Source organism: Sander lucioperca, chromosome 15 (assembly GCF_008315115.2).
Source record: "Sander lucioperca isolate FBNREF2018 chromosome 15, SLUC_FBN_1.2, whole genome shotgun sequence".
Lineage (NCBI taxonomy): Eukaryota > Metazoa > Chordata > Actinopteri > Perciformes > Percidae > Sander > Sander lucioperca.
Window position 1 is genome coordinate 19,695,965 of NC_050187.1, and position 27,915 is coordinate 19,723,879.

Below are 27,915 nucleotides of genomic sequence, written 5' to 3' on the forward strand. Positions count from 1 at the left end.
TATACACTGTCACTGGCTCCAGCTGAGTGCTGATAGATGTCGCTGTGTCCCCTCATAAATAAAAACACTTTGGTCCCTGCTGTGAGAGACTGTATATCAGGGTGTAAATAGCTGAAGGTATCATGTGCTGCAGTACGTCAAGCCCACAGGATTTTTCTCTTTCTCTAACCCTTCACATTTTGTGTCAGAGAATTCTGCAACCGGAAATTGATGCGATAAACTGCAACACAAGAGCCATCAAGATAGGTAAAAGCAGTATTGACTATGGGTCTTTAACTTAATTTTATAGTCCGGAGCCAATATGCAGTAATATACAGCATGGAGACGCTTAACATTGCAGTCATAGTATTTGCATTGTTTGAGTCACAGCCACCTGCCTGTGGATTTACACCAGTAGATCACAGACAATAACAGTAAAGACAGAAGTGCACTGGTTTATGACTTCAGCGCTTTCAGTTTGAAGTCTTCCAGCACCAGTGAGTTTAAATTATGGTGGGAGACGTCCTTGAGATGTGAACATCTCATTTCACCAGGCTGTGCGCAACCACACACACACACACACACACACACACACACATACCTCATTTCATTGGGGGTCTCTGGGAGGCTGGACTCAGTGAAGCATGACATAAGAATTATACATCTGGCAGCAGTAAACCTGCAAACTCTCTCTCTCTCTCACACACACACACACACACACACATACACACACACACACACACACTTGTGACTATTATGAGACAGAACACTAACTTTTTGCTCATCACACTCATCACTCATAACAAAGAATTATTTATTATTTTTGAGGACAAGTGCTTGTAGCTCTGCTTTATGCAAATGTGATGCTGCTTTTTTCCATTAAACTCCTCAAAGAGAGCTGAAACAGCTCTCTGGTTCTTCTTAGATAACGTAAAAGAGTTTTATTTACTTTAATTACTTCTTCAGTCAGGTTGTTGATACATCAAACTAAAAACCAATAAGTTGTGTTATGTCTATATAAAGAAATATGTTCACATAGCCTATACAATTTAAGATTTGACATAAACATTTGTGTTGATGAACTGATTTTTATTTAAATATTGCTCTGTTTAATGCTTTGTTTACAAGCTGCAGTGTTTTATGTCAGATATGAGCACATAGAGTATGGAGTGAGTGACTACTCGACTATTATTGATGATATAAACAGGTTGAAATTGTCATGTCAGTGACCCCCTAAAACCAGGTTTACGCCACACGACTGCATGCGCATCAAGGTTTTACCACATTATTTCTTACACTTAGGTTTATTGCTCAGATTTTATATTCAAGCATTCATTATTCCTTAAAAACTAAGAAATTATGAATATCTAATGCTTGAATATAAACTTTAGGAAAAAATGCAGGATTAATTAATTTCATCTTCATAACTTGATAATTCAAGTTAATATGAAATGTGGTAAATTGAGCTAATTATTAATTAATCAAACTGCAGAAGACAGTCCGCATGTAGATTACAATACTTTGACAGAGGAAAAAAACAGAATGTATGGTCGCAGGTGGATGGAGCAGGAGTCAGAGCATCCGAACTGAACCGAGGAGACTCTGCATCCCCATCCCTGCTGCTCCCCAAGCACTGCCATTTCATAATGAGCACCTGGGGACACGCCCACCCACTGCTTCACAGCTCTGTCATTGGCTATGTGTTTAAATAGTTCGAAGGCTTTCTCCGGCGATTGGCTCAAATATCACACAAGTGATTTCATAAAGCAAATCTTTTGGAAGTTGTGTAAAGGGAATAAGTGGGGGGAAAAAACCCTTGAGATAACCGCAGCATCCACCGCACAAGTAGCTGACTGTAACTCCTTCTCGTTCTCTCTCTCTTTTCTGGCTGTCAGTCGCTGGAGGATTTGTTGGAGTTTTCGAGCGTCTCTGCATCTGTGAGTACGTGAGTTTGTTTGCTGCTGAAGCTGCTGGATGGCTGTAGCGCTCCGCTGGATCTGCTCACGGAGAGCAGATAGAAAGTTGATCTCCGTCCGGATTTGACTGCAACTTTCTGCTTAGAGCAAATCATAAATCCAGATGAAGATGCTTGCTCATCAGTTTTCAGTCAGATAGCTCATTATTCTGTTTTATCATCACCTGCAGTTACTGCCACGGAATAAGTGCTGCTTCACACAAAGTGGATTCCTAAAAAAACCGATAAGCAGATAGTAAAAGGAAAGACGCCCTCAGGTTTCTTTTGTACAGAGACTATTTAATGCAGCAATTATTTTTAAATCGTTGCACATTTTTTTCTGTTTCTTATTTTTAATTAGTTGCTATTTGCTTTTGAACTTATATTCATTTAGAGTTGTGAATTTTATATAAGTTCATGTTTGAAAAACACAAGAGTATATATAGATATTATTATTATTATTATTATTATTATTATTATTATTATTATTATACATTCAAAAGGTATTCAGTATCATGCGTCATATTGCTGATAAATTCAAGAGTTTAACTTTTTACAAAAACTTCTACAACTAACAAAATTGTTTTCATCGTGACCTTTTGTTCATGACATAAAATGTTTTAAACGCCACGATCAGTTGTGAGGCAGATGAGGCGTTATAATGAGTTGCTGCACTGTGTATTTGCTGGGATGAGGTGTTTTTTTTTATTGTCTGATATCCATGGTGGTAAATGATGGATGAATTGGAGCTTAACGTCAATGGCAATTGTTGATTGCTCAGAGTGACTGTTAAGTGTAATTCACTATGCCTGGTACAACACTACTGTGTGTGTGTGTGTGTGTGTGTGTGTGTGTGTGTGTGTGTGTGTGTGTGTGTGTGTGTGTGTGTGTGTGTGTGTGTGTGTGTGTGTGTGTGTGTGTGTGTGTTCTGCAGTGAGGGTGTCCTTCACAGAGAAGAGCCTCTGGAAGTGTGTGTTTGAATCTGAAGATATTGCTGGCTCTTTGTCGCAGTGATCAGAGCTTGGCTTGAACGCTCCAGAAAACACATGCTGATGTTGCACGCTGTGGTAATGGCCTCTTAATGCCAACATAAATAACCAAATCGAAAACATTTCTCTGCTTCAAACAACATTTTTTTCCAGGGCTATTTCATGGCTGTTTTACTACAAATTACGTTATTTGATGCTTGCTATTCTATAGTGGGACAAATTGTTGTTGACCCTGCAAATGTTACATCCTAAAACCCCAATGAGTGCATCAATTGTTGAAAAGTCACATTGCAACTTTACTTGACGACTCAAGGAGGGTGTCTTGGTTTTTACTGCAGTGAATATGGGGAAAAGTGACTGTCCTTGAATGGATAATATAGTACTCCACCATATCAGGTTTCAATCTGTCTTTTTTCTACATCCCTCTTCTATCTAGTTATTACTTAGTACGGCTTAACTATTGGGAATATTTTTCTTTTTCACACTGGTGTTGAACTGAAATATGCTGCAGTTTCAATAGAAGCAAAGAGCCGTCTTATAACGTATCCTAATTCGTATGGCCATTAAAGTTCAGCTGCCCACCTGTGACGGTATTATCTAAAAGTAGTTGTTTTTTTCTCTAACTGTCTTCCTTAAAATGATTCTCCAAGTGCATCTTCCCATACAATATACTTGAAAAGAGTGTACCCTTTTCCACCACAATTTTCTTTTTACTTTTAAAGTTTCCTTTTCCTCCTTTTTTAATTTATAGCTTGCTGCCCCTATCTAACATGGAGTATACGAGCAAGTTCGTAAAGCTGCCTTCTGTAGCCTGGAACTGCTCGGCCCATTTGTCATAACATCATGCACTAATGGGGAGAAACTGCCTCATTTTGAGCTCCCAGTGTTGTTAATTAACCCTTGTTGCTAACAGCCACAGTCTACATTGGCACCAGCTCTCCAGCCAGCGTTATCATTGTGCTGCCTGCCAGCAGAGCTAGTGCTAAACCTGGCCATATTTCTGCAGGTGTCAGCGGAGGTGCTTCCTCTCCCTGCCGACGTGCTTCTAAGAGTATTACTCAAACAGCAATGCGGTTTTTATCTTAAATTGAATTGTTGAGATAGATGTTAAAGAGCCATACATCACCTGGACACTCAGAGAAGAAAGGAAGAATCTGCAGCAGTATAGAAGCAGAGATGGGAATGGCTCAATGGCATTACAGTTGGAACGACGGCCTGCGTTCATAAATCCACAGGCAGAGCAAATCAAGTTGTCAGCTTGTAAAATACATTTAGTGTGTGTGTTTGTGTGTGTGTGTGTGTGTGTGTGTGTGTGTGTTGTGTGTAAAGTCTTGCAGTGCTGTTGGTGATGAGCGTTTTATTTTAGCCTTAATGAGGTGACCTTTCTCTTTCCTCTCTCCCCTCAGTCACGTTTCTCTTCTCTCCTTTGAGTTTGAGCATCAGAAAGCCCACCTCTACCTGCCTGCACTTCAAAAGTCGATTGGATCAATTCCTCTATGTTCACCTTGTATCTACTGACCACTAAAGGACACTTAGACATCACACAGCACTTTTATCCAAAAAAAAGCTTTTCCAATTTAGAGTTGGTCAGTGTCTCTGAGGAAACAGCACCTCAGTTCTGTTATATCAGGTCATATTGGTTCCCTCTATGTTCACTTGGCTTCTGGCTAATGCCCTGCTCCATTTATGGATTTTCTGTCCTGTAATTCCTCAGCCCGTCGGCCTGTGATGGGTTGTTCAGATCTAACCCTGCAGAATGCTGCTGATTGCCGTGGTATATCTTCATCTTTATGTCTGAGTATAGGAGGAAGCTCTGCCAACGATGCGCTGATGTTTTCTTCACGATGGATTTGGAGAATTAGCGACAAGGGCATGTGTTGCAGTTTGCAAGTGTATGATCTACACATTTGTTTCAAATTTATCTCAACTGCATGGACAAAAGTGTGTGTAGTTCAATCGAAGTGTGTTGTGTATGAATTTGTTGGATGGAAATTATAATTTTTTTTTTTTTTTTTTTTACAGATTTACAGCAGCAATGTTCTACTTTTTAGTTCAGACATATTGCTGCACTTTAGCTCTTTGGAAAATGCATTTGAGTAAAAGTGGCAGAGATTTATGAAGCAGCAAAAAAGACAAACAGCATGATGGTTACCTTCCTCCAATTCAGCTGTTGCAAACGGTGTGTTTTTTCCTTTAGGTGAGGATGTTGTGGCTGGTTTTGTTCCTGCCTGCCATCTCCTTGGCTCAGCGATCAGAGCCTATGTTCTCAGCTATAACCAACACTGTCCTTCCTCCTGACTATGACAACAACCCCACCCAGCTCAACTACGGTGTGGCCATCACTGATGTGGACGGGGACGGAGACCTGGAGATATTTGTTGCTGGGTGAGAAAGGGGCAGGCAGGTTGGGTAAAACAGACTTTTGTTACTCAAAATTAGTTTTTTTTTCCCTAATACCCCCTTTGCTCTTCTCACAGTGTTACAAGTACAATTCTTTTTTTAATTATGCACAATAAGAGCAATTAATTAACTGTTGAGTGATATCTAACTCTAAATCAGAGGCTAGATTAAAAGTACGCAGTCCTTTTCCAAGCTAAAGGTTCAAGACAAAGGCAAAAGACTAAAAGACGAGAGATGGCAATAGTGCCTTGAGGCTTGCTTAGCTGATGAAATGATGGGAACAGTCTGGCAAGCCTGCCTCTATCCAGTGAAGCAGCAATGAATTTCCCAATGCTTAACAGAAAATAGATGGACCATAATGACCCTGCTTAATAAATGTCATTTAGCCAAGACACCCTATTCAGCAGGTATGCTGGACAAGAGGGCATCACAAAACCTCATGGAGGATGTCATTTCATTGGGTATTAGAAGTATCTTGGGATAGAGTGTCTTAGTTTATATTACACTGACCATCAGTACTTAAGTATAGCACGGTAAAAGTGTATTCCTATTATTATACAATGGCTGAAGGGACAAGTTAGTGAAGTCACTGTGGTCCCACTTTTTTCACTTATAATCAGACTGTATGGTCAAGTTAACAGTCAGAACAGAGATGAGTGTTAAAAGTGTTGATGGATCTGATTGTGCCCTTTTTTCTGTGTCACTCTTATTGTTATTAACAGATTATGTCCCAAATATCCCATTGGCAGAGTTTTAAAAGCTTTTTGATATATATCCAAATGTGTATGACATTTAAGTAATTTTTTAGAACGTAAATATTTTGGCAAAATCTGATTTTGACTGAAAGCTGTTGCTTGGAAGCTGGTGCAATAAAAGGATGATAGATTAAATTGTTACCCTGAAGAAAATCTAGAATTAGCTGTCAAATTGAGGTTATAGCGATGCCATTACTAAAAATCTATACTGATTGTAAAACATGCAGAATGTTAAAGGCCCTGCCAACTTCTCATTGTAAATGATGAGATCCTTCATGCACACGTTTATTGTAATCAAGAGATTTGGTGGGTTATCTGCTCATAATGCCAGACCACTGTCAACCAAATCTGATCAAACCACACCCACACCGTCCTGATGTAGCAGATCAACATACTTTTAATAAATAAAACTTTTTTTGATTTAGCTTAAGATTGTTGCATATTTAGTCATGGATATTTAAGTTATAGAGACATATTTACTATATATATTTACTGCACTGATTTGGCACTCCTAAAACATTGTTGGACCCCACAATGCAACTCCACTGAGTTACACTGTGATGCAGCTAAACTGCTGACAGTTTGTTTCAAGATTTAGTGGAGCGGTTATGTTAGTAGCGGCTAATGTAGCCTCGAGCTGCTAGCCTCAAGCAGAAGTGAGCAGCGAGCTACAGAGGTCTGGTAAGCTGACTTCTTTCTAACTCCACACTCCCAGATTTATTTTTTCATTTTCAAACTTGTAGTCTTGTAGTGTACTAGGCTTTATACAACTTTGTGCAGTAGTACTATTCACCAAGATATATGAACAGACTTTGATGTGTAAAATCAATCAAATGAGTTCCCCTTTACGATTTAAAATTAAGTTTTCAGGGGCTAAAAACACTTTTACAAAATACAGCACAACCAGAAATTTGAGTACGCATTAACATTGTTTTCAGGAGTTTTAGGCAACATCATTAGTCACTACTCATGAATTGTAGAACAAAAAAATCACACTCCATGATTTAGGCTTCGAAATTCCTGCTGACAGTCTCATGTAATGAAGCTCTAACAGCTTGCCATTGGTGCCTGTTGACAGCTACAATGGCCCAAACCTGGTGCTAAAGTACGACAAGCAGAAGAAAATGCTCATCAACATTGCTGTTGACAACCGTAGCTCCCCGTTCTACGCCCTGCGAGACCGCCAAGGCAACGCCATCGGAGTGACAGCATGTGACATCGATGGAGACGGCCGGGAGGAAATTTATGTCCTTAACACCAATAATGCCTTCTCTGGTACAGTACATGCTTTCACACACACGTGGACACACTTTACCAAAAACATTGACAAATGTTTTTGTGCACACACTCCCATAGGGGTTGTGCCTGTTCTCTGATACAAAGACAAAGAAGGAGAATCACTGTGCAGATATTAAGCTTATCTCATCTGAGTCTTAATCAGATAACAGATAAGCTTTGTGCTGCTATTAATCAATCCAAGAGCTACAGTGCACCCACTGCCAAAACTACAACACCTCACATTCAAGTCACTTTTAGCCACAACAACCACTTGTGTTTCCAATCACCCACGTTTCTTGTATTGCATAACACCACTTTTCTCGCCGCAAAATCTTTGCCTCTCCTGAACTCTGCTTCTCTCCGAATCAAGGTCGGGCGACATATTCAGACAAGCTGTTTAAGTTCCGTAATGGACGCTTTGAAGATCTGCTGAACGATGACATTAATGAACACAGAGATGTTGCCAACCGTATGGCTGGGCGCTCAGTGGCCTGTGTGGACAGAAAGGTACTACACACACACACACACACACACACATACACACACACACACACACACACACACACACACACACACACACACACACACACACACACACACACACACACAAAGTAGAGTCTATGCAGATCCACACTACACCCCACACACACAAACTCCCCAGAGTGTCTTCTGCGTACATGCATGGCTGCTTCTGTTTGTTTACCAGTGATAACTCATGCCCTGCCTACGCCGCCCTACTCAGCATGTGCTATGACAGTTCATTTGGGGGAATGGTGTGCCATTTTCTCTCTTCTGTCCATCGCACCACTGTAATTACAGAGGCCAGGGCTCGTTTGTTTTATAGAACATCGTACGAGGGAGGAGTGATGACTACACACTCCTGCTTTCTGCCTGTAGCAATTTCTCTCTTTCTCTCAATCCCGTTCCCATTGTTTTCTTCCCTCTTTTTACCTCCTTTACTCCCTTTTTTTAAAATCTCTGACTGATCCACTCACTCTCTCTCTTTATGTCTCTAATCTCACATGCATGCATACAGTTCTTACTTCCAATCAGGGGAAGGGATTAAGAAAGTAATACTAGGAAGAGGACAGCAGGGATTACAATATATATTTTTTTCAACCACAGTCCCATCTCACTGAACACTGATAGGTTGTGCAGCTGCCAAACCGATTGGAAAGATATCTGCTTTTAATGGCATAATGCTTTTAGAGAAAGCCAAAACCCTGATGTGTGTTCTTCCATGCTAGTTCCAGCAGACTGACGGAGAGAGAGAATAGATTTTCCTATTGCTGAGCAAGTTTTATTAGAACAGATTTGGCAGAAGGTTACATAGGCCAAAACCAAAGAATGCTGTATAGTCGGTTAGATAGCTAATGTGTTTGGTCTTATTTGGTCATAAATAAAGTGTTATCATTCAGAATAGAAGAGGGATAATTAGTCATCCATTTCTTTCATCCCTCCCAGTCTCCTCGAAAGTGACGTCCCATCATTAGTCTTATACAAACTGATAAAGGTGACATATTGAGGGGTCTCACGTTGAACTGATGGATCCGTTCACTTTGCAATGGCAGGCAAGATGGAGCTTCTGAAAATGAGTGGATTTTGATAGCCAGAATAATTGAAATACGTTCGATAAAAAGCACCTTTGAAAACGAATAAATGAATGTATATGTTACGGTTTAGGGATATTTCTGTTACCAGTTTGTTCATTTCTGTTGCCTTTATTGTTTTATTGTGTACGATTCCTGTGTTCTGTGTTCTGTGTTGTCAAGTTTCTGTGTTTAGTTGTGATTTTAGGTTTTTGTTAGTGTTCCTGTTTCCTGTTTTATTTTGATAGTCTGTTTTCTGTCCTGTCATGTCTAGTTTTACTTTTTGCCTTTGTTGATTGTCCTGCCCCGCCCTGATGTGTTTCACCTGTCGTGTCACCTGTCCCTCATTTGTTCATTACCTCTTGTATTTAACCCCTGTGTTCCCTTTGTCTCTTGTCAGATCGTTTTGTATTCCCCCGTGTCAGTGTGTGTGTGTCTGCGTCAGTCTCTCCTTTTTCTCCCTGGTATCAGTTTTTGCCTGCAGCTCACAGGACTCCTTGATTGGTTTTTGTTTTTTGAGAAAATAAATCTTTGAGTTTCTACACTGCTCCTGCCTGCCTCTCTCTCTCTGCGTTTGGGTCCTCTACCTTCCGCCATCACAACAGAACAATCTGACCAGCCATGGACCCAGCGGAGAAGCTTCTCCTTAAAAAGAAGGTTTTGGAGTTTGGCTGGACCGTGCAGTGTCCGCGTTGCTCTGCGCCGGACCAGCACCCTCCTCTTCTGAAGAAGCTCACCATCCAGCAGCAGTGGTTGTCGGAGAGACCGTGGGTGAATCACTTTGTTCCCCAGTTGGAGGCGATTAAGCACTGGCTTAATCACTTTTTTCAAGCCACCTCCAGTGACTCACCCACCAGCCTGCTTCCTACCCAGTCAGCGTATGCCCCCAACCACCAGCCGTCCTATGAGGGTACCTGCCTGGCGGTTTTCTCTGGGACCCGCGGAGGTCGCAGACGGGGAAGAGGAAAACATGGCTCCCGTCACAACGCCTCGCTCCTCACCCCAGAGTCCTCGTTCCCTAGTGTCCCTGAGCTGACGTGCATCTCTTCTGTTCCCGAGCTGACGGGCAATCCTTCTGTTCCCGGGCTGACGTGCAGCTCCCCTGACTCCGGGCTGGCGTGCAGCTCCCCTGACTCCGAGCTGGCGTGCAGCTCCCCTGACTCCGAGCTGGCGTGCAGCTCCCCCTGACTCCGAGCTGGCGTGCAGCTCCCCCTGACTCCGAGCTGGCGTGCAGCTCCCCCTGACTCCGAGCTGGCGTGCAGCTCCCCCTGACTCCGAGCTGGCGTGCAGCTCCCCCTGACTCCGAGCTGGCGTGCAGCTCCCCTGACTCCGAGCTGCTAGCTAGCATTTCCCCAGAATCCAGGCTAGCTAGCAGTCTTCCTGATTCCTGGCTAGCTAGCAGCCTCTCAACTTCCCCGCTAGCTAGCAACCTCCTTGAATCCGGGCTAGCTAGCAACCTCCCTGAGCCTCGGTTAGCTAGCAACCTCCCTAAATCCAGGCTAGCTAGCAAACCCCCTGAATCCAGGCTAGCTAACAGCCTTCCCGAGCCCCGGCTAGCAACCTCCCTGAGCCCCAGCTAGCTAGCAACCCCCCTGATTCCCTGCTAGCTAGCATCTCCCCTGAATCCAGGCTAGCTAGCAGCCTCTCTGAGTCCCGGCTAGCTAGTAGCCTTCCTGAGCCCCGGCTAGTTAGCAGCCCCTCTGAGTCCAGGCTAGTTAGCAGCCCCTCTGAGTCCAGGCTAGTTAGCAGCCCCTCTGAGTCCAGGCTAGTTAGCAGCCCCTCTGAGTCCAGGCTAGCTAGCACTCTCCCAGAGTGCTAGCTCTCTCCCCGCCCCCCTGAATTTAGGCTGGCTAGCAGCCTCTCAGAGCCCCAGCTAGCTAGCAACCTCCCGGAATCCTGGCCACCTAGTAACCCCCCTGACTCCAGGCTTGCTAGCAGCCTTCCTAGTATCCCCGAGCTTCCTAGTGTCCCCAAGCTGCCCAGTGTCCCAGCACTGCTTAGTGTCCCCGAGCTTCCTAGTGTCCCCAAGCTGCCCAGTGTCCCAGCACTGCCCAGCGTCCCCGAGCTTCCTAGTGTCCCCGAGCTTCCTAGTGTCCCCAAGCTGCCCAGTGTCCCAGCACTGCCCAGCGTCCCCGAGTTTCCTAGTGTCCCTGAGCTTCCTAGTGTCCCCAAGCTGCCCAGTGTCCCAGCACTGCCCAGCGTCCCCGAGTTTCCTAGTGTCCCTGAGCTTCCTAGTGTCCCCAAGCTGCCCAGTGTCCCAGCACTGCCCAGCTCCCCCGAGCCTCCTAGTGTCCCCGAGCCTCCTAGCGTTCCCGAGAGTTTCCTGGAGTTTCCTGGAGTTCCCGAGTTTCCTGGAGTTCCCGAGTTTCCTGGAGTTCCCGAGTTTCCTAGAGTTCCTGAGTTTCCTAGTGCCCCAAGGCTGTCCTTTATCCTTGATCCCTGGCTGACTAGCAGCTTTCCTGATCCCCGGCTGACTAGCAGCTTTCCTGATCCCCGGCTGGCTAGCAGCCTCCCTGAATCCAGGTTAGCTAGCAGCCTCCCTAGTCCCCGGCTGGCTAGCCACCCTCCTGAATCCTGGCTGGTGTCCAGCCCCTCTGAACTGGCTATAGCCACCCCTGAGACCGCCCCTGAGACTTTGCCGGTCCCCGGCACCCCTGTGACCGCCCCTGAGACCGCCCTTGAGACCACCCCTAGGACTTTGCCTTTGATCTGCCCCCCTGAGACTTTGCCCGTGGTGGTCAGGCCCACTCCTGCCCCTTGTGCCCTGTCGGCGGTCAGGCCCACTCCTGCCCCTTGTGCCCTGTTGGCGGTCAGGCCCACTTCTGCCCCTTGTGCCCTGTCGGCGGTCAGGCCCACTCCTGCCCCTTGTGCCCTGTCGGCGGTCAGGCCCACTCCTGCCCCTTGTGCCCTGTCGGCACCCCAGTCAACCTCTGCCCCGGTTGCCTGGCCACCTGACTCCGGCCCAGCTGACCCGCCGCCTGACTCCGGCCCAGCTGACCCACCGCCAGGCCCCGGCCCACCTGACCCGTCGCCTGGTCCCGGCCCAGCTGCCCCTTCACCTGCGCAGCCTCCCAAGGGGCTCCGCCTTTGCCGACCTGCAAACCCCCGGAGGGGCGCTGCCCTCGACGTCCTGCCTGGCCGCCTGAGTGCCCTCAACGTCCAGTACGGTCTCCTGAGGGATTCTGCCTTCGTCGCAGGCCGCCAGGGATTCTGCCTTCGTCGCCAGTGGCCAGAAGGTTTCTGCCTCCGTCGCAGGCCGCCAGAGGGATTCGGCCTTTGTCGCCGGTGGCCAGAAGGTTTCTGCCTTCGTCGCAGGCCGCCAGAGGGATTCTGCCTCCGTCGCCAGTGGCCAGAAGTTTTCTGCCTCCGTCGCCGGTGGCCAGAAGTTTTCTGCCTCCGTCGCCGGTGGCCAGAGGGATTCTGCCTTCGTCGCCGGTGGCCAGAGGGATTCTGCCTTCGTCGCAGGCCGCCTGAAGGTTTCTGCCTCCGTTGCGGCTCTGTCCCCTGTTGCCGAGGCCTCTCTGTTCCCTGTGCCCCAGGGACTCTCTGTTTCCCCCCGAGTGGCCCCTCTGTTTCCCCCAGGCCTCACCGGCCCTCTGTTTCCCCCAGGCCTCACCGGCCCTTTGTTTCCTGTGCCCCCGTGACTTTCTGTTCCCTGTGTGCCAGTGATTTCTGCTCCCTGGTCCCCAGCGACTTGCTGCCTCCCCCGAACTCTCTTTCGCCCTCCCTGGGTTGTTTTTAGTTATGTTTCTTTGGACGTCTGGTATCCGCCCTTGAGGGGGGGCCCTGTTACGGTTTAGGGATATTTCTGTTACCAGTTTGTTCATTTCTGTTGCCTTTATTGTTTTATTGTGTACGATTTCTGTGTTAAGTTTCTGTGTTTAGTTGTGATTTTAGGTTTTTGTTAGTGTTCCTGTTTCCTGTTTTATTTTGATGTCTGTTTTCTGTCATGTCTAGTTTTACTTTTTGCCTTTGATTGTCCTGCCCCGCCCTGATGTGTTTCACTTGTCGTGTCAGCTGTCCCTCATTTGTTCATTACCTCTTGTATTTAACCCCTGTGTTCCCTTTGTCTCTTGTCAGATCGTTTTGTATTCCCCGTGTCAGTGTGTGTGTCTGCGTCAGTCTCTCCTTTTTCTCCCTGGTATCAGTTTTTGCCTGCAGCTCACAGGACTCCTTGATTGGTTTTTGTTTTTTGAGAAAATAAATCTTTGAGTTTCTACACTGCTCCTGCCTGCCTCTCTCTCTGCGTTTGGGTCCTCTACCTTCCGCCATCACAACAATATAGAGGTGGTAGCTTATTCAGGCTTCTCGGTGATAGCTGTAAAGATGGATGTAAAGGGCATGCAGCCAATTCCAGTGACAGAAATTAGCCTTGGGTGAAGACTTATTGAAAAATCGTTGACTTTTAAGTCTGTTAAGTAACTGCCAGTGGCCTTCAGGTCTTTCATTGTAGTTCATTCTCATTTTGTCGTGTGTGTAAGGAAGTGCAACCCTCTCCTCCCACCTCAGCAGGCCATAATGTGATGCTTCATGGCATTTACATCAACAAGACTCATTTACTTTTCTTGTCTTGTAAAAAATATAGTAAAGTTAACACAAATGGTGAAATGGTGTGTGTGTTTGCATTTGTGCATGTGTTTGTATTGATTGAAATATGTTAGGGACTGGTAGGAAAGCTCATTGAAATCCAGTGTGTAGTCTATTAGTGTAGTTCCGTCTGTGAGTTTGTGTCTGCAGGGACTCTGACTGATAATGGAGTGTGAAATTAATCTCCAAAGGGAGGCAGAGGAAGGAGTAGGGAGAGAGACTGAGAGAGGGTGTAAAGGGTAGGAAACAGGGTAAAGGGAGATCAAGAGGGAAAAAAAGGTTTGATTGAAACTGTGCATAACAAAAACAATGGTTGGAGTATAAGCCTGGCATTACACGTAGCCTATTTAATCCTGTTTTAGTTAGCAAAAAATGACTGTGCCCAACCTTTTATTTTGCTTTTTATTTAAAGAAAAAGAGGTTGCTCGCTGTGAAGAAACCATACAAAGAATTATCAAGTGAATCTGCGAGTTTCAGCTCATTGTTTAGCTGTCTGGCCTGTTTTGGTTCACTCTCATAATGTTGTTTTCCGCCACAGCAGGCAGCTGTTTTCAGTGAAAAGCTCTAAAAACTCACTGTACACTAACTGCTCAGCATCGGCTGGCAGACACAGTTAGAGACTAGCTGGTAAACATAGTGGAGCATTTAGCCTTACATTCATCAGGTGGACACAAAGAAGACTTCAAGTGAAACACAATGTTGCTCTGAAACTGCTGGATGTGTAAATAAGCAGCTGTTTGCTATGTTCACTATATTAACTTGTTTCTGCTGCCTTAAGAGGCCAAAAACATCTGTTATTGCAAAAAGAATATATATTTATGGCCAGATTCACATATTCAGGAACAAACAGGCTTGAGAGACAGACAAGGTAGAGAAGATGGAAAGTAGAATTGAGAGATAGACTAATGCATTGTTGGGTAAGACAAATATTAAATATATTATATATTTTATATTTTTCTTTTTAAAGTTTAAAGGGACGATTCACCTAAAGTAAAAAAAAAGATGTTTTGTCACTGGTCTGAGATTTCTGACTGACAGTACTGAAAAAATAAAAAATAAACAGCATCAATGTGTCTTTCCAGAAACAATGTCATTTTAACTGTGGTAAAAGGGAGTTTCAATAAAAACTAGTGACTCTGAAGAAAATTATGCAGAGCATCCAAGATATAGTTTCTGAAAGAGATGGTGCTGTTGAATTGTTCAAATAGCCATTGACCTACATTGTACTTGGGTGGCAGTAGAAATCTACAGTGCCAGAGATCTCAAACACTTGTAGTTGTACTTGAAGTGTCTAGTATTAAGTCATCTAATCTAATATATATAATCATCATTAATCATAATCATCTAATATATATATATATAAATATAGATTTGTAAATTGGGTGAACTGACCCTTTAAGGGTTTTGCAGAATCATGAAATTATATACCAACTAACATTTAGCTACACATGCCATTCCTGGTTTCTCATTCGCATTCATTCTCAGTATCTTAAATATACAAGTACAGTATATTAATAAATGTAAACCATATTTGTGTTTTTCTCCCAGGGTTCAGGCCGTTACGCCATCTACATAGCCAACTATGCCAGTGGCAACGTAGGTCCTCATTCTCTCATTGAAATGGATGAGGCAGCGAGTGATCTTTCACAGGGCGTCATTGCCCTCTCCAACGTGGCAGAGCAGGCCGGAGTCAACAAGTTCACAGGTAGGTATGAATAAATTGTGTGCATGTGTGTGTGTGTGTGTGTGTGTGTGTGTGTGTGTGTGTGTGTGTGTGTGTGTGTGTGTGTGTGTGTGTGTGTGTGTGTGTGAGTGAGGGAAAGACGTAGGCCATCATCCAGCAGGACTGGACCTTCAGTCTGATTTACAGAGACATCTGCAGAGGAGCATGTGCGTGTTGTACATATGGAGTCTGAAATATAGGACTTCAGTACACAGAGGGTGCTAGAGGGGAGGCAGTAAGGGAGAGCTGGAGAGGTGCCAGGTGAGAAAAAAAACATGAAAGAGAATGTGATGAGTGTAAGCGTGAGAGAAGAAAGAGAGTGTTAGTGGGCTCTTTGGCCCTGTCAGCTGTTTACTCCAGTCAAAGTCACAGGGAAGCAAAGGGCGACAGAGACATACATCAGACCAGCTCAACGGCCCAGAGATGGCATCTATCACAGCCGGGTGTTGTTCCCCCAGACTTCTGAAGGTGTGAATACAAGTATGTGGACGTCACTACAGCACAGGGTGTTTTATGTGCAATCAGCTCAGTCAGTCTGATCAAAGTGTTACTGTACATGCCAGTAAGGGAAACAGAGACTGTATTTCCTGCAGAGGTGAACATGTTTTTAATACTGGTGTTATTTTAGAGATTGGTCATAAAATCACTCCTGAATCCTACTGATTTGTAATGGGATGACCAGTAAAATCACTGGTGAGCAGCAGCCTTCCCTGTTGGACATTTTTGTTGATAAATCACCCAAAAAGCCAAATCCATTTTAATTTCCCCTCATCTCTCTTTAAGTAAGATACAAGCTTCTGAAACAGTTTCATTTATTCCATGTGCAAACATTATATACCATTACCTGCCTCTCACATCCCACCAAAGCCAAGCACTGTATCTTATTCTTATTTGTTACATTTTATTTTATCTCGTGCATTGTGTTCACCATTTCAATGCCTCCTATTGTCTTAAATGTTGAATGTGTTTTTATTGTTTTTCTGAACTGCCATTGAAATGCTTTTGAAACTGAATAGATGACCTTGAACTAGATTTTTTCTTCACAAGTAGCACTGAAATTCATCACCGCACTTCACCTCACTTCCCTGGCTTGGATCAACACTTCACTTAACCCTGTGATGGATACCTGTTTGGGTATCGAAGAGGAGAACAATAAATGCCAAAATGAATGATTTCGCCATTATTTGTTTCTTTGATAATAGTGCTGCCTCTATGATACTTTATTGTAACCATTGAAAAGTCCTTGACGCTAATGTCCAAGTAAGTTTTGGAAATGGTAGACGACTTTTTATTTGGAGATAACAAAATCAATCTTCATCAACCATGGATCTTTTTACATGCAGGATGTCATTTAAGCCACCAGAGGGGCAGGGTGAGCCGGCCCAGAATTGCTGTGAATGATGTACGGTGGGCGGCTTTGTCATCAAACTGCCGTTAATCAGAGCAGAGTGACAGGCAGTGAAGTTGTATATCTAATGGTTACATATCTCTGGAGAGACATTAGTGGTTTATGGCCATAGGGGGCGAGTGATATTTGTCTGGGCTGATGGAGCGGGCCAGTAAATCATGAGCGAGGCCTGACTCACAGCACTCAGTCTGCATACTTGGAAGGGCAATCAAAGCCCTTTCAACTCCATAATTAGACTCTGCTGGTCTCAGATGAGACACTTTAGTGAGACACATCATTTTATAGAATGTCATTGGAAAATCCTGGGGTGATATTGAGAGTGTATTGAACAGTCACACAGATATTTTCATGAAGAAATTACTGTTAGCTTTTGGTTAACACAAAATATTCTCAGCGTGTCACGTCTGCGTTTTTGTATTTGTTTGCCCTTGTGCCTATATGTGTTTATCTTTGTGTGTAAGTGTGTATGTGTGTGTGTGTGTGTGTGTGTGTGTGTGTGTGTGTGTGTGTGTGTGTGTGCGTGCGCGCACGTGCGTGCGTGCGTTTGTGTGTATCCCATCAGAGTCAGTGTCAGCAGAAAGACCTTGCCTGCTTAGAGGAAATGGCCTGGAAAGACAGTAATGATCTCTTGCCGTTCACCTTTGTTATGGCGCTGATCTCTCTCCCTCTAGTCTCTCTGTTGTTTCACCTATCCTGCTTCATTTTCTTTCTAAAACAGTCTATTCACCCTCTTTTAAAGTGACAAATTTTCTCTTACCGTTGAGCCTTGTCTCTCTGTCTCTGTTTGTGCAGGAGGGCGAGGTGTCGTGGTGGGGCCCATTGTCAGTCAAACCTTGTCTGATGTGTTTTGCGTCAACGAGTACGGACCAAACTTCCTGTTCAGGAACAACGGAGATGGAACTTTTACTGATGTAGCGCAGCAGGCTGGTAAAAGGAGCATGTACAGTTTAACATATCATAGGCGTAGATCTGTAATTCTATACACACATTCTGCAAAAACAATACACAAGGTAGGCTTTATCATATGATAGAGTGTATTACCATGTACCTGTAGGTGTGGAGGACCCCATGCAGCATGGCAGAGGGGTTGCTCTGGGAGACTTCAATCGTGACGGAAAGACAGACATCATCTACGGGAACTGGAATGGACCCCATCGCCTGTACATGCAGCTGAATAACCGCAAACAGAAGTTCAAGGTGGGTCCAAATGTGTTTCCTGGGTATTTAACAACTCCTAATGCACATAAACAGCAATAGTTACACAAAAAACTTTTGTATCAAAATCGGCTTTAAAGTCTCGGTATGCTTCAAACGAACACGTGGTTTGATGCATCACATGTATATTCCTGTTCCAAATGTTCACACAGGCAAAAAGGCTGCCGTCAAAGAGAGATGCAAGACAAAATGAATGGCAACACATTTTCCGTTGTACATGCAAAAAGTGACAGAATTAGTTGTATGAAGAGTGAAAAAATGGAGCTTTAGAGGAAAGTTCAAACTCTAATAACTATTTACACCTTTGCACGCCAGGTGGAGTGGGCGCGATTGTCTGATATTTGGTTATGGAAAGTAAAGAAAAATCACCCCCCCCCACATACCATCGCCATTAATAAGGTTTGACACGTAGACAAGCACTTTGTTTGAAGCATACTGAGGCCTTTATTATCAGTTGACAACTTACTAAATGCATACGTTGTCACATATCTTGTGGTATCTAACCATGTAGATACTTGTCAAACGTTTTGGTTGGGACTATTTCTTTGGTAGAAAATAGTTCCAATGAAAACTGTTGGTAGGTCGGACAATAATCCAGAGTAATCAGCACTCACTTATAATCTACAGTCTTTGGTTCGAGTGATTCCCCCATCAGGCACTGCAAATGATGTAGAAGAGTTTCAGAGTAAGGTTGTGGTTCTCTCTTCCTCTCTCTCCAGAATCAATGTCTAATGAACAAGCAGCACAAAGACAGCAAGTCTCACCTATTAACTCTGTGAATCCGAGAGTTATCAATGCTAATGCATGGCTAATGAATTAGCACGAGTCAGTCAGTGCTGGCCAACTTTGGGATTGAGTGAAATTTAAAGACAGACGGCCAGTGATATTTACTCAATCAACGACTATAAACTACTCCTGTGAGACAGCCAGCAGTGTGCAGGTGTTTGTGTAGTACGGTTAAGAGCGGCAGAGACAGAGACGGGCTCTGCTGTGTGTAAATCTGCAGTGGTTTCTTGCTTGGTGATCTATCTGTCAGCACCTGCGACTGCATCTTTTACCAAAGAGATAAATGTCACAGGAGGCATCTTTATAGGGGTCAAATAAGGGGTTAATGTGTGATGCTTAGCCCAGAGACAATTCCATCAGTGACACACACAGACGCACAAACACACACACGCAAACACACACACACACACAAGACAAATTGAATTAGCTAACCAATTGTTAAATCACAAGCCCACAATACATTTAAGACCCCTTTCCCCCCACACACGCTGACACTCCTACTAGCCGTGTTGACCTTTGGCATGTATAATGAAGCTGTTGTATCACTCCAGTAAACCGCTAATTAAATTGGGCTGAAACAGCAGCTTGCCTGGGTAGTTGAAAGTGCCGATTAGGCCTGTTTGTGTTTTAATTCCAATCTATTGCTGAGGTTTAACACGCACGGATGCACACACACACGCACAAACTCACTCACACATACGGATGCACGCACGCACGCGCACGTGCACACACACACACACACACACACACACACACACACACACACAATATGTATTTAAAGAGATAAATGCCCCAGATAGAAGTTTCGATTAGTTAATTATTGTGTACCAAAATCAAAGCATGAATAATCTATTATTTACATGAAAATTCCAACTAATCAAACAGTATATTAATGAAATGTACAAAGTAAAAGTAAAAGTACACAATTACAGTAAAAATGCACACATTTATAATATAATTGATGATATTGATTTAATATTTAATATTGTAAAATTTATAATTTATCTTTCCTTATATATTAAAAGTAGAACTGTCCCTCCCTCCCTTGTGGCCCTCAGTTGGCCATCCCCTCTCCTTCACCTGAGAAGCAGAAGGTCACTGTGAGCCCTCCCCACCCCTGGCTTTATGAGCCTTATAATTAAAACAGGGAGTAAATACTGGAAGGAGTGAAGGGCTGCTCTATAACTCTTCCCCAACTTATAACCGTGTCACTGAAGCAAGGTGATATCCGTTACTTTCTTGTGCAAAAACTCCTCTGCTGAGGAGACTTTCTCTGGGCAGGAGAGCTGCAGTTTACTTTTCAGATGTAAAAAAGAGCTATTGTTTTTATCTTTAGGCTTTAGAGTGAGTGAGTGAGTGAGTGAGTGAGTGAGTGAGTATGTGTGTGTGTGTGTGTGTGTGTGTGTGTGTGTGTGTGTGAGAGAGTCAGTGAGTGAGTGAATGAGTGATTGAGTGAGCAGATGACAGATCAATGTCTAACTCAAGGACTGGACACTGATTATTGATGTTGTGGAAATTGAACTTGTGACCTTCAGGTTATGGAACAGTCTTTCTATTCAGTTCAGCTCGTATCACCTGTCATGTTGGACTGAAAACATGTAGGATGCAAGATGTAGATCTGTGGTGTTCTTAAATTACACTACATTTTGTGCATCATCCTCATCTCTCTGAGTAAAGAAATAAATAAAAAATGTAATTTTAAACTGTCATCAGCATATAGAGTAACACAAAGTTCCTGTATGTTTATGAAAGTTTTGGACTATTACTAAATACCTCTGAACCTTGATCTAACCCAAAAGCGACAATAAATAATTAAATACAATTAAAATAATTGAAAACAAACAAAAAAAACAGAATATGAGAGAAACCAACCACATGCACAAATATGTGATGAGCATTGCAATAAACATTCTGTGATTAATACACCTGCAGTACAGGTCAAGTCGGTGATCACAATTTGGTTAATAAAAGGCATTTCCCCCACCTGTGTGTGTGTATGTGTATGTGTATGTGTGTGTGTGTGTGTGTGTGTGTGTGTGTGTGTGTTTACTGACGTACCACGTGTTTGCTTTTTTTCTCAGGACATAGCATCCCAGAAGTTTTCTATGCCATCCCCGGTTCGCACCGTCATGGCTGCTGACTTTGACAATGACAACGAGCTGGAGGTCTTTTTCAATAACATCGCCTACAGGGGCCCCTCCGCCAACAGGCTCTTTAGGTATTCACACATGTTATACAAGTATGATAGTAAGTTTTAATAGCACTTTAATCATGAGCTTAATGGACTACTCTCGTGTCTTGATTTAATATTCTAAAACTGGGCTTGGAAGCTGAGAAGAATTTAAAATTCCAAGCCAAGGATACTTATCTAGTCTGGCATCCCGCCTCCTCTTCTACACATGACTGAATCATTCATTAAGACAGTTTTAGGTCTCTTTTTTGGCTTACCGTTTGGCTTCCTCTTCAGATAATATTAATGAATTCAGGTCTCACAATGCATGAAACATATCAATTGTTAGGACTTAGTAGTAGAATAAACCCATCCTGTCTGAATAAAAATCTGATCTGGCATATTTTTCTGAACAGGATGCAAACGTCATGATGAATGTTACCATGAGCTGGTGGGTCAATTCATACTGAATATCAATAATCAGTGTAAGCCCCAGAGGTTTCCTGGATCAGAATATTCCTGCAGGCCTGGTCATTGGAGAAGAAATTATCTTTCTGGACACAATGATGTCCGACAGGGGTCACTGCTCCACAGCCTGTGGCTCTGCCATCGTCTAGTGTGAGGATAAATCAGCTAATTAAACTCTGCTCTTTGGCACTGACAGAAAGCCGACACTATTGTGCCCAAGCTAATTAATTCAATACAACTAATCAATATTTAGCTAAGCTGAGGGGTTTAAAAGCCAGGATCAGCACATTATTATGCACTGTAAAATGAAATTATAACTTAAGGATACTTGGATATAAAATGCATTGTCACTAAAGGTAAAGGCACTAAAGGTAATTTGTGCATGATTTCTTCCAACTAATGTTTTTCTGAAGACATTCAACTCAAGGGCACATTTTAAAACGTTGGGCCAAAAGTGCTTTACAGAAAGACAACATTCTACGCAAATAAAAGTATGAAAGTATTGTCAGCAAAATGTATTTTCTATTTATCAATAGTTAATTGTGAATGGGCTATTAGGTGTTATATTATATTATTATATATTACATTATTCGGGTGTTATCACTGATGCAAAATATGTAATCAACATTTTAATGTTACTTTATAACAGTTTATCATATTTTATAAACTGATCATATGTTTTATGTGTACAATCTTAATCTGTAAAGTAACTACAGATGCCAAATTAATGTAAAAGTACAATATTTCTTTCTGAAATATAGTGGAGTAGAAGTATAAAGTAAAATGGAAATACTCAAGATCAAGTACTTCAAACTTATTGTGTACTTAGTACACACTGCTTGTATATTTATAGTGGCATTAGTATTGCTGTTTTACAGTGTTTTGATGGGTAACACTGGTATGTTGATTTGATAGGGTGAGCAGGAGAGAGCATGGAGACCCCCAGATAGAAGAGTTGAATGTTGGGGAGGCATCAGAGCCTGAAGGACGAGGAACCGGTGAGTGTGGCAGAAGAGATGGCTGTCTGACAATGATGATGAGCAGTGCAAGAACAAGCCTCATATCTGCTGTTCCAACATCTTACCATTAGATGGCACCAGAGCTCCACTGGGGTTTCCTTATGCGCTTTACACTCACCTAAAGGATTATTAGGAACACCATACTAATACCGTGTTTGACCCTATCCTATCAATATGGGCCAACATTTCTAAATAATGCTTCCAGCACCTTGTTGAATCAATGACACAAAGAATTAAAGCAGTTCTGAAGATGAAAGGGATCCCCCACACCATTACACCCCCACCACCACAAGCCTGCCCAGTGGTAACAAGGCATGACAGATCCATGTTCTCATTCTGTTTACACCAAATTCTGACTCTACCATCTGAATGTCTCAACAGAAATTGAGACTCATCAGACCAGGCAACATGTTTCCAGTCTTCAACTGTCCAATTTTGGTGCGCTCGTGCAAATTGTAGCCTCATTTTCCTATCTTTAGTGGAGATGAATGGTACCCGGTGGGGTCTTCTGCTGGTGTAGCCCATCTGCCTCAAGGTTGTTCATGTTGTGGCTTCACAAATGCTTTGCTGCATAACTCGGTTGTAACGAGTGGTTATTTGAGTCAAAGTTGATCTTCTATCAGCTTGAATCAGTCGGCCCATTCTCCTCTGACCTCTAGCATCAACAAGGCATTTTCGCCCCCCAGGACTGTAGTTTACTGGATGTTTTTCCTTTTTCAGACCATTCTTTGTAAACCCAAGAAATGGTTGTGCGTGAAAATCCCAGTAACTGAGCAGATTGTGAAATACTCAGACCAGCCCGTCTGGCACCAACAACCATGCAAAGCTCAAAGTTGCTTAGATCACCTTTCTTTCCCATTCTGACATTCAGTTTGGAGTTCAGGAGATTGTCTTGACAAGGACCACACCCCTAAATGCATTGAAGCAGCTGCCATGTGATTAGTTGATTAGATAATTTCATTAACGTGAAATTTAACAGGTATTCCTAATAATCCTTTAGGTGAGTGTATAAATTAATAGAAAAAAGATTTGTTTCACATATTTAGTTCTCTGACTGTTAAAACATTAAGTCTCCCTGCATGAGGATAATAAATGTTATGTAGGCCGTTTCCTGAAGTGTTTAGCTGCATTATTATAGGAGCTGTAGCCACAGACTTTGACGGTGATGGCCATCTGGAACTGCTGATATCTCATGGTGAAAGTGCTGCACAGCCACTCTCTGTCTACAAAGTCAACCAGGTGAGTGTTTGTGAGACCTTAAAAGTCTCAAAATCAGTTTGTCATTCAGTGTAGTGTAATCTTAACCAAAATCCTCCCTTTTCTCATTCTGTCTGTGTCTTAGGGGACCACTAACGCCTGGCTGCGAGTGATTCCCCGGACCAAGTTTGGTGCTTTTGCCAGAGGAGCTAAAGTGGTGTTGTACACTAAAAAGAGCGGACCACACACACGGATCATTGATGGTGGCTCAGGGTACCTGTGTGAGATGGAGCCTGTTGCCCACTTTGGCCTTGGTAAGTTTTTATTTCAACAATTAAAGAAAAAAAAACTGTTGCAGTGAGAAGGAAAATGAAAGCTCCATGTGGAAAGCATTGTTTTAATACCTCCAGCCTGATTGGACACCCATGGGAGACTGTGTGAGGGAGCTAAGTGGACAAAGTGGGAAGAGATAGCAGACAGGTGCTGCAGCTGGAAGCTGGCCTGGTTTGTAAGGAACCAGCTCCCTGTCACCTTCTGCCCTAGTATCAACTGGTGGTCACCCAGGCCTGGTAGCTCAGTCCCTACTGCTTCGCAATCATATTCTGTATTAGGACTGTCCAAGCACTGATCAACTAGGGCCTCAATTTTAATGCAAACGTTCTACACCACAGTGGCTTCAGGACAGACCTCCACATTAGCAAAAGCTTCACTACTGATAGATGTGAAATACTTCTCTAAACTCCACTGTAATATTCTTTGGCTCTCAGGAAGCATACCTGCTGAGTAGATCACTGTCTGGCAAGGTAACTCAATATCTGTTTACATTAGAAATGCCACTTTAATTAAGGGCTGCAGAGGCCCTCTGGAGAGGGGCTTTCTCTATGTCTGATTAAAATAGTTAATGACTCTCACTGTGTAGTCTTATTTTGACCACGTTTCATTTAAGGGATTGTTCAGGTGCCGCCGGAAATTCCGCCTGATGTCCCTCATTTCAGCCGGATGTCCGTCACCTTCTGCTTTCTTTGTGTTGGCATTTTAAACTCTGGTCGATTTAAGAGGACTAGGGTTAACTGCTCCTCAGATCTCTACAGGGTAAATCCAGTCAGCTAGCTAGACTATCTGTCCAATCTGAGTTTTCTGTTGGACGACTAAAAAACCTTTGAACGTACACAGTTCCATCAGAACAAGTTCCTTCCTGAGGCTATTTTGCAGAGGCACCGTTGCTCCGTCCACCCAAGACAAGTGTGATTGGTTTAAAGAAATGGCAATAAACGAGAGCATGTTTTCTTCCATCACGGAATGCTGTGAGGACTAGCCAGAGCCTCCGCAGCGCTGTGCTGTGGAGGAAGGTCTGGCAATGCGAGACTAGTGAAAAAGATAAAAAGGGGAAAGCTTTATGAGCCCTCAAGAATCACTAAAGGACTTATAAATGTTCCTCTGTGTGTTGTGTCTGTGCTGTACGTCTGACCAGGTAAGGATGTTGCCACCAATGTTGAGGTGTACTGGCCAGATGGTCGTTCAGCGGCCCGACCCCTGGAGCCTTCAGATGTCAACACAGTGCTGGAGATCCACTATCCAAGAGATGAGGAAGAAGTCACTCCTACTGTGGAAATAGAGGTACAACAGTGCTTCATAATAATCCTCAATTTGCATCATCTCAAAGATCGTTAAGCTTTGCAGAATTGGCTGGCACTCCCAGTGGTAATGTCAAACAAGTAATTTAAGAATTGCACTAAGATGAGAGGGTTCAAAGGAGCACATAGACTCCAGGCTTACAATGTGTTACCTGGTTTGTGCCAATTAAATTGAAAATGTCTTTTAGGAACAGGAGCGGACAGTAATATGATAAGTGCACTATCTGCTTTATTACCTGATCTTGTGTTTGGAAGATAATCCCTGAATCAAATAATAGTTTTAACAGTCTTAAAAGATGCTACAGATGGGTGACAAATGAAATGAAAAACAAACATAAAGTGTCTTAATAAGGTGTTGGGTTCTCCAGAGCAGCTTCCATGTTTGTTGTCATAGATTTATTATTCCCTCATTTGGTATTTGGATGATGGTGGTTGAGAGTGCTGTCTAACATCATTAACACAATTTCTATATTTATCAAGCCATTCAGTGACTCCTCATGTCCTGTGGATCAGGGCATTAGTTATGTCTCCAGCTATTTTATCAGGTTTTTCCATTATTTGTCACCCGTCTGTATAATCACATACAACATCTACACTTCTCATTCAAAAAACATGCTTGTTTCTAATCAGACTGGCTGTGTCTTACAGTGTGGTCATGGGTTTGCTCTGAATGAGAATGGCCGTTGCACAGGTAAGTTGCAAAGATGTTTCCGTTGACCACTCTATGCTTGTGTCAATTAAAATCAAAGTGTCTTTCCTTCCCTCGCCTCCCCCTCCCTCAGATAAAGATGAGTGTACCCAGTTTCCCACTGTGTGTCCCTCTGACCGCCCTGTCTGCACCAACACCTATGGCAGCTATAAGTGCCGTGCCAAGAGGAGATGCAACCAGGGCTTTGAGCCCAACGATGATGGGTCAGCCTGTGTGGGTGAGTGATCCTGGCAGAGTCAGGGTAGACTTAGCTGGATTACCAAGATCAGGAGAACAAAGGAAGCACTGCAAGAGAACGAGATGCCTTAAGCTGCCTTAATTACTCTGGTTTTAAGTAAAGGCTTAGAGGTGCTAACATTCCTCTGACCTTGTCCCCTCTCTGCACCCTGCTGTCTTGCATGACTAACTCCCCCATGTGAATGAGCTCTCTTTCAGCCATAAAGACGCAGAATGTTGGCTAACTTTTCCCTGCCCTCTCTTTTGCCTCTTATTCTGCAGCCCAGGTGGCTTACTTTGGGGGGACGCGGTCTTCTGGAGAACGCAAGCGTTCGGGCCTTTCTTTTTGGATGCTCCCTGTCTCTGTGCTACCACTTGTCTCTACCCATCTTCAGACTGGACTACTGTAGCGGTCACTGTCTTCTCCCCTTCCTAACTCTCTCCACTGCTAAATGGGGATGTACAGAACCTCTCAGATCAAACTTTTCACTGAATCGTCTACTACTTCTTCTCCTATGTGGATGTCTGCTATCTATTTCCATCAGTTATTTACAGCCTTGCCCCCTCCTCACTGCTGCTATGTGTCACCTCTTGGCTCCCAGCCCCCTCTGGACTATAAAGAAACACACAGGGAGCATGCTCGCTGGGAACTACGGGGTTCAGGACTAACTGTGTCAAACTCGCAGAGCCCTCACATCATCACCTGGCACTTATCTTAGTGGGACCTGAACTGAGGCCAAGTCAATAAGTGGAGCTGCAGCGTATAAACAACTACTCATACTTTACAGCAGACCGATCGACTGGCTTCACACACTACATTTATTAGAGACACACTGAGACCCCATCTGTATCTCCATAATGTCACTATGGTAATCCTTGCAATGTCATTCTTATTCTTATTATGGGCTTACTGGGATGCCTAGGAACACCAGGTATCCAAGCTTTAGGCTTATGTGTGTGTGTGTGTGTGTGTGTGAGTAACATATGCCAGACCATCTGTCTTCGATGGCAGGTCACATCCATGTTACTATAATACAACAGCACAGTGAAAAATAAACACACGTGTATGTGTGTGTGTGCACAAGAATAGGCGGGAACAAATTAAAAAATTGTAAGTACAATAGCCGGAAGGTGTACTTGAAACATAATTTACATAGCAATTTTTTAAATCATTTTTCACATAATGCAGAACTGCACATTTTCTTCATCAGCCTACAATATTTACTGCTAATAGTAATTCCTAATTTACTACAAATTGCTTATTTTCCCTTTTGATTAAATAATGGGCCGGTAACAAGAGCATGAAGACAAAAGGAAGAGGATGTGGATTTTCATGGAACATGGAAATTAATGTTCTTGAAAAATACCTCAAACAAAACTTACCAGTTCATTTAATGTAGCGCTGGTGATGTTTGAACAGCGATGGAGGTCTGTGGCACAGAGGAAGAAACTTGTCAGTAGGGTCAATTCATTGTTGATTTTGGTCTTTTTAAGGGATTTGTTGTCAGTAAATAAAATCTAAAACATCACCAGACATATCCTTTGAATTGAGAATATTAAATGAACGTCAACTCAAAATATTTCATGTTATTGATAACTTGGCACCCTTTCCCATTAAAATTAAATAAATATCAAGAAGCAAAGACAAAAGGAAGATGTGTGGCTATGTGGGGGGGGCTGTGATTTTATGCATTAAATTAAAACAAACCTCATTTGTCCTATTACTGTAATGCTGTGGTAAAGTAAAATGCATAAAGCACATGGAACCCTTCATTTTCTATTCAACACTACATACATCATTATTGTCACGTTCCCACGTGTTTCTTGCAACTTTTCAGG

General features: G+C 43.3%; 1 protein-coding gene across 2 annotated transcripts; it reads left to right on the forward strand.

The window, feature by feature from the left end:
* Positions 1-1,739: 1,739 nt before the first annotated feature.
* crtac1b (cartilage acidic protein 1b) lies at positions 1,740-27,179 on the forward strand. 2 transcript variants are annotated; one of them, XM_031305227.2, is made up of 15 exons: positions 1,740-1,916; positions 5,120-5,307; positions 7,156-7,352; positions 7,726-7,862; positions 15,080-15,236; positions 17,455-17,589; positions 17,717-17,859; positions 20,745-20,881; positions 22,217-22,299; positions 23,459-23,559; positions 23,663-23,831; positions 24,989-25,134; positions 25,800-25,842; positions 25,934-26,077; positions 26,359-27,179. In XM_031305227.2, the coding sequence occupies exons 2-15, from the start codon at positions 5,126-5,128 to the stop codon at positions 26,484-26,486; spliced, it is 1,902 nt and encodes a 633-aa protein (XP_031161087.1). In that variant the 5' UTR covers positions 1,740-1,916; positions 5,120-5,125; the 3' UTR covers positions 26,487-27,179. The 2 variants fall into 2 exon arrangements, with proteins under 2 accessions (XP_031161087.1, XP_035848489.1); XM_035992596.1 differs by lacking the exon at positions 25,934-26,077 and having other exon boundaries at positions 1,741-1,916.
* Positions 27,180-27,915: the final 736 nt, after the last annotated feature.

Excerpts from the sequence above, each read along its gene's own strand:
- crtac1b (XM_031305227.2), top strand. The coding sequence starts at position 5,126 with ATGTTGTGGCTGGTTTTGTTCCTGCCTGCCATCTCCTTGGCTCAGCGA. Across the intron at positions 7,863-15,079 it reads TGGCCTGTGTGGACAGAAAG|GGTTCAGGCCGTTACGCCAT; the intron begins GTACTACACACA and ends TTTTTCTCCCAG. Across the intron at positions 25,135-25,799 it reads CTCCTACTGTGGAAATAGAG|TGTGGTCATGGGTTTGCTCT; the intron begins GTACAACAGTGC and ends TGTGTCTTACAG.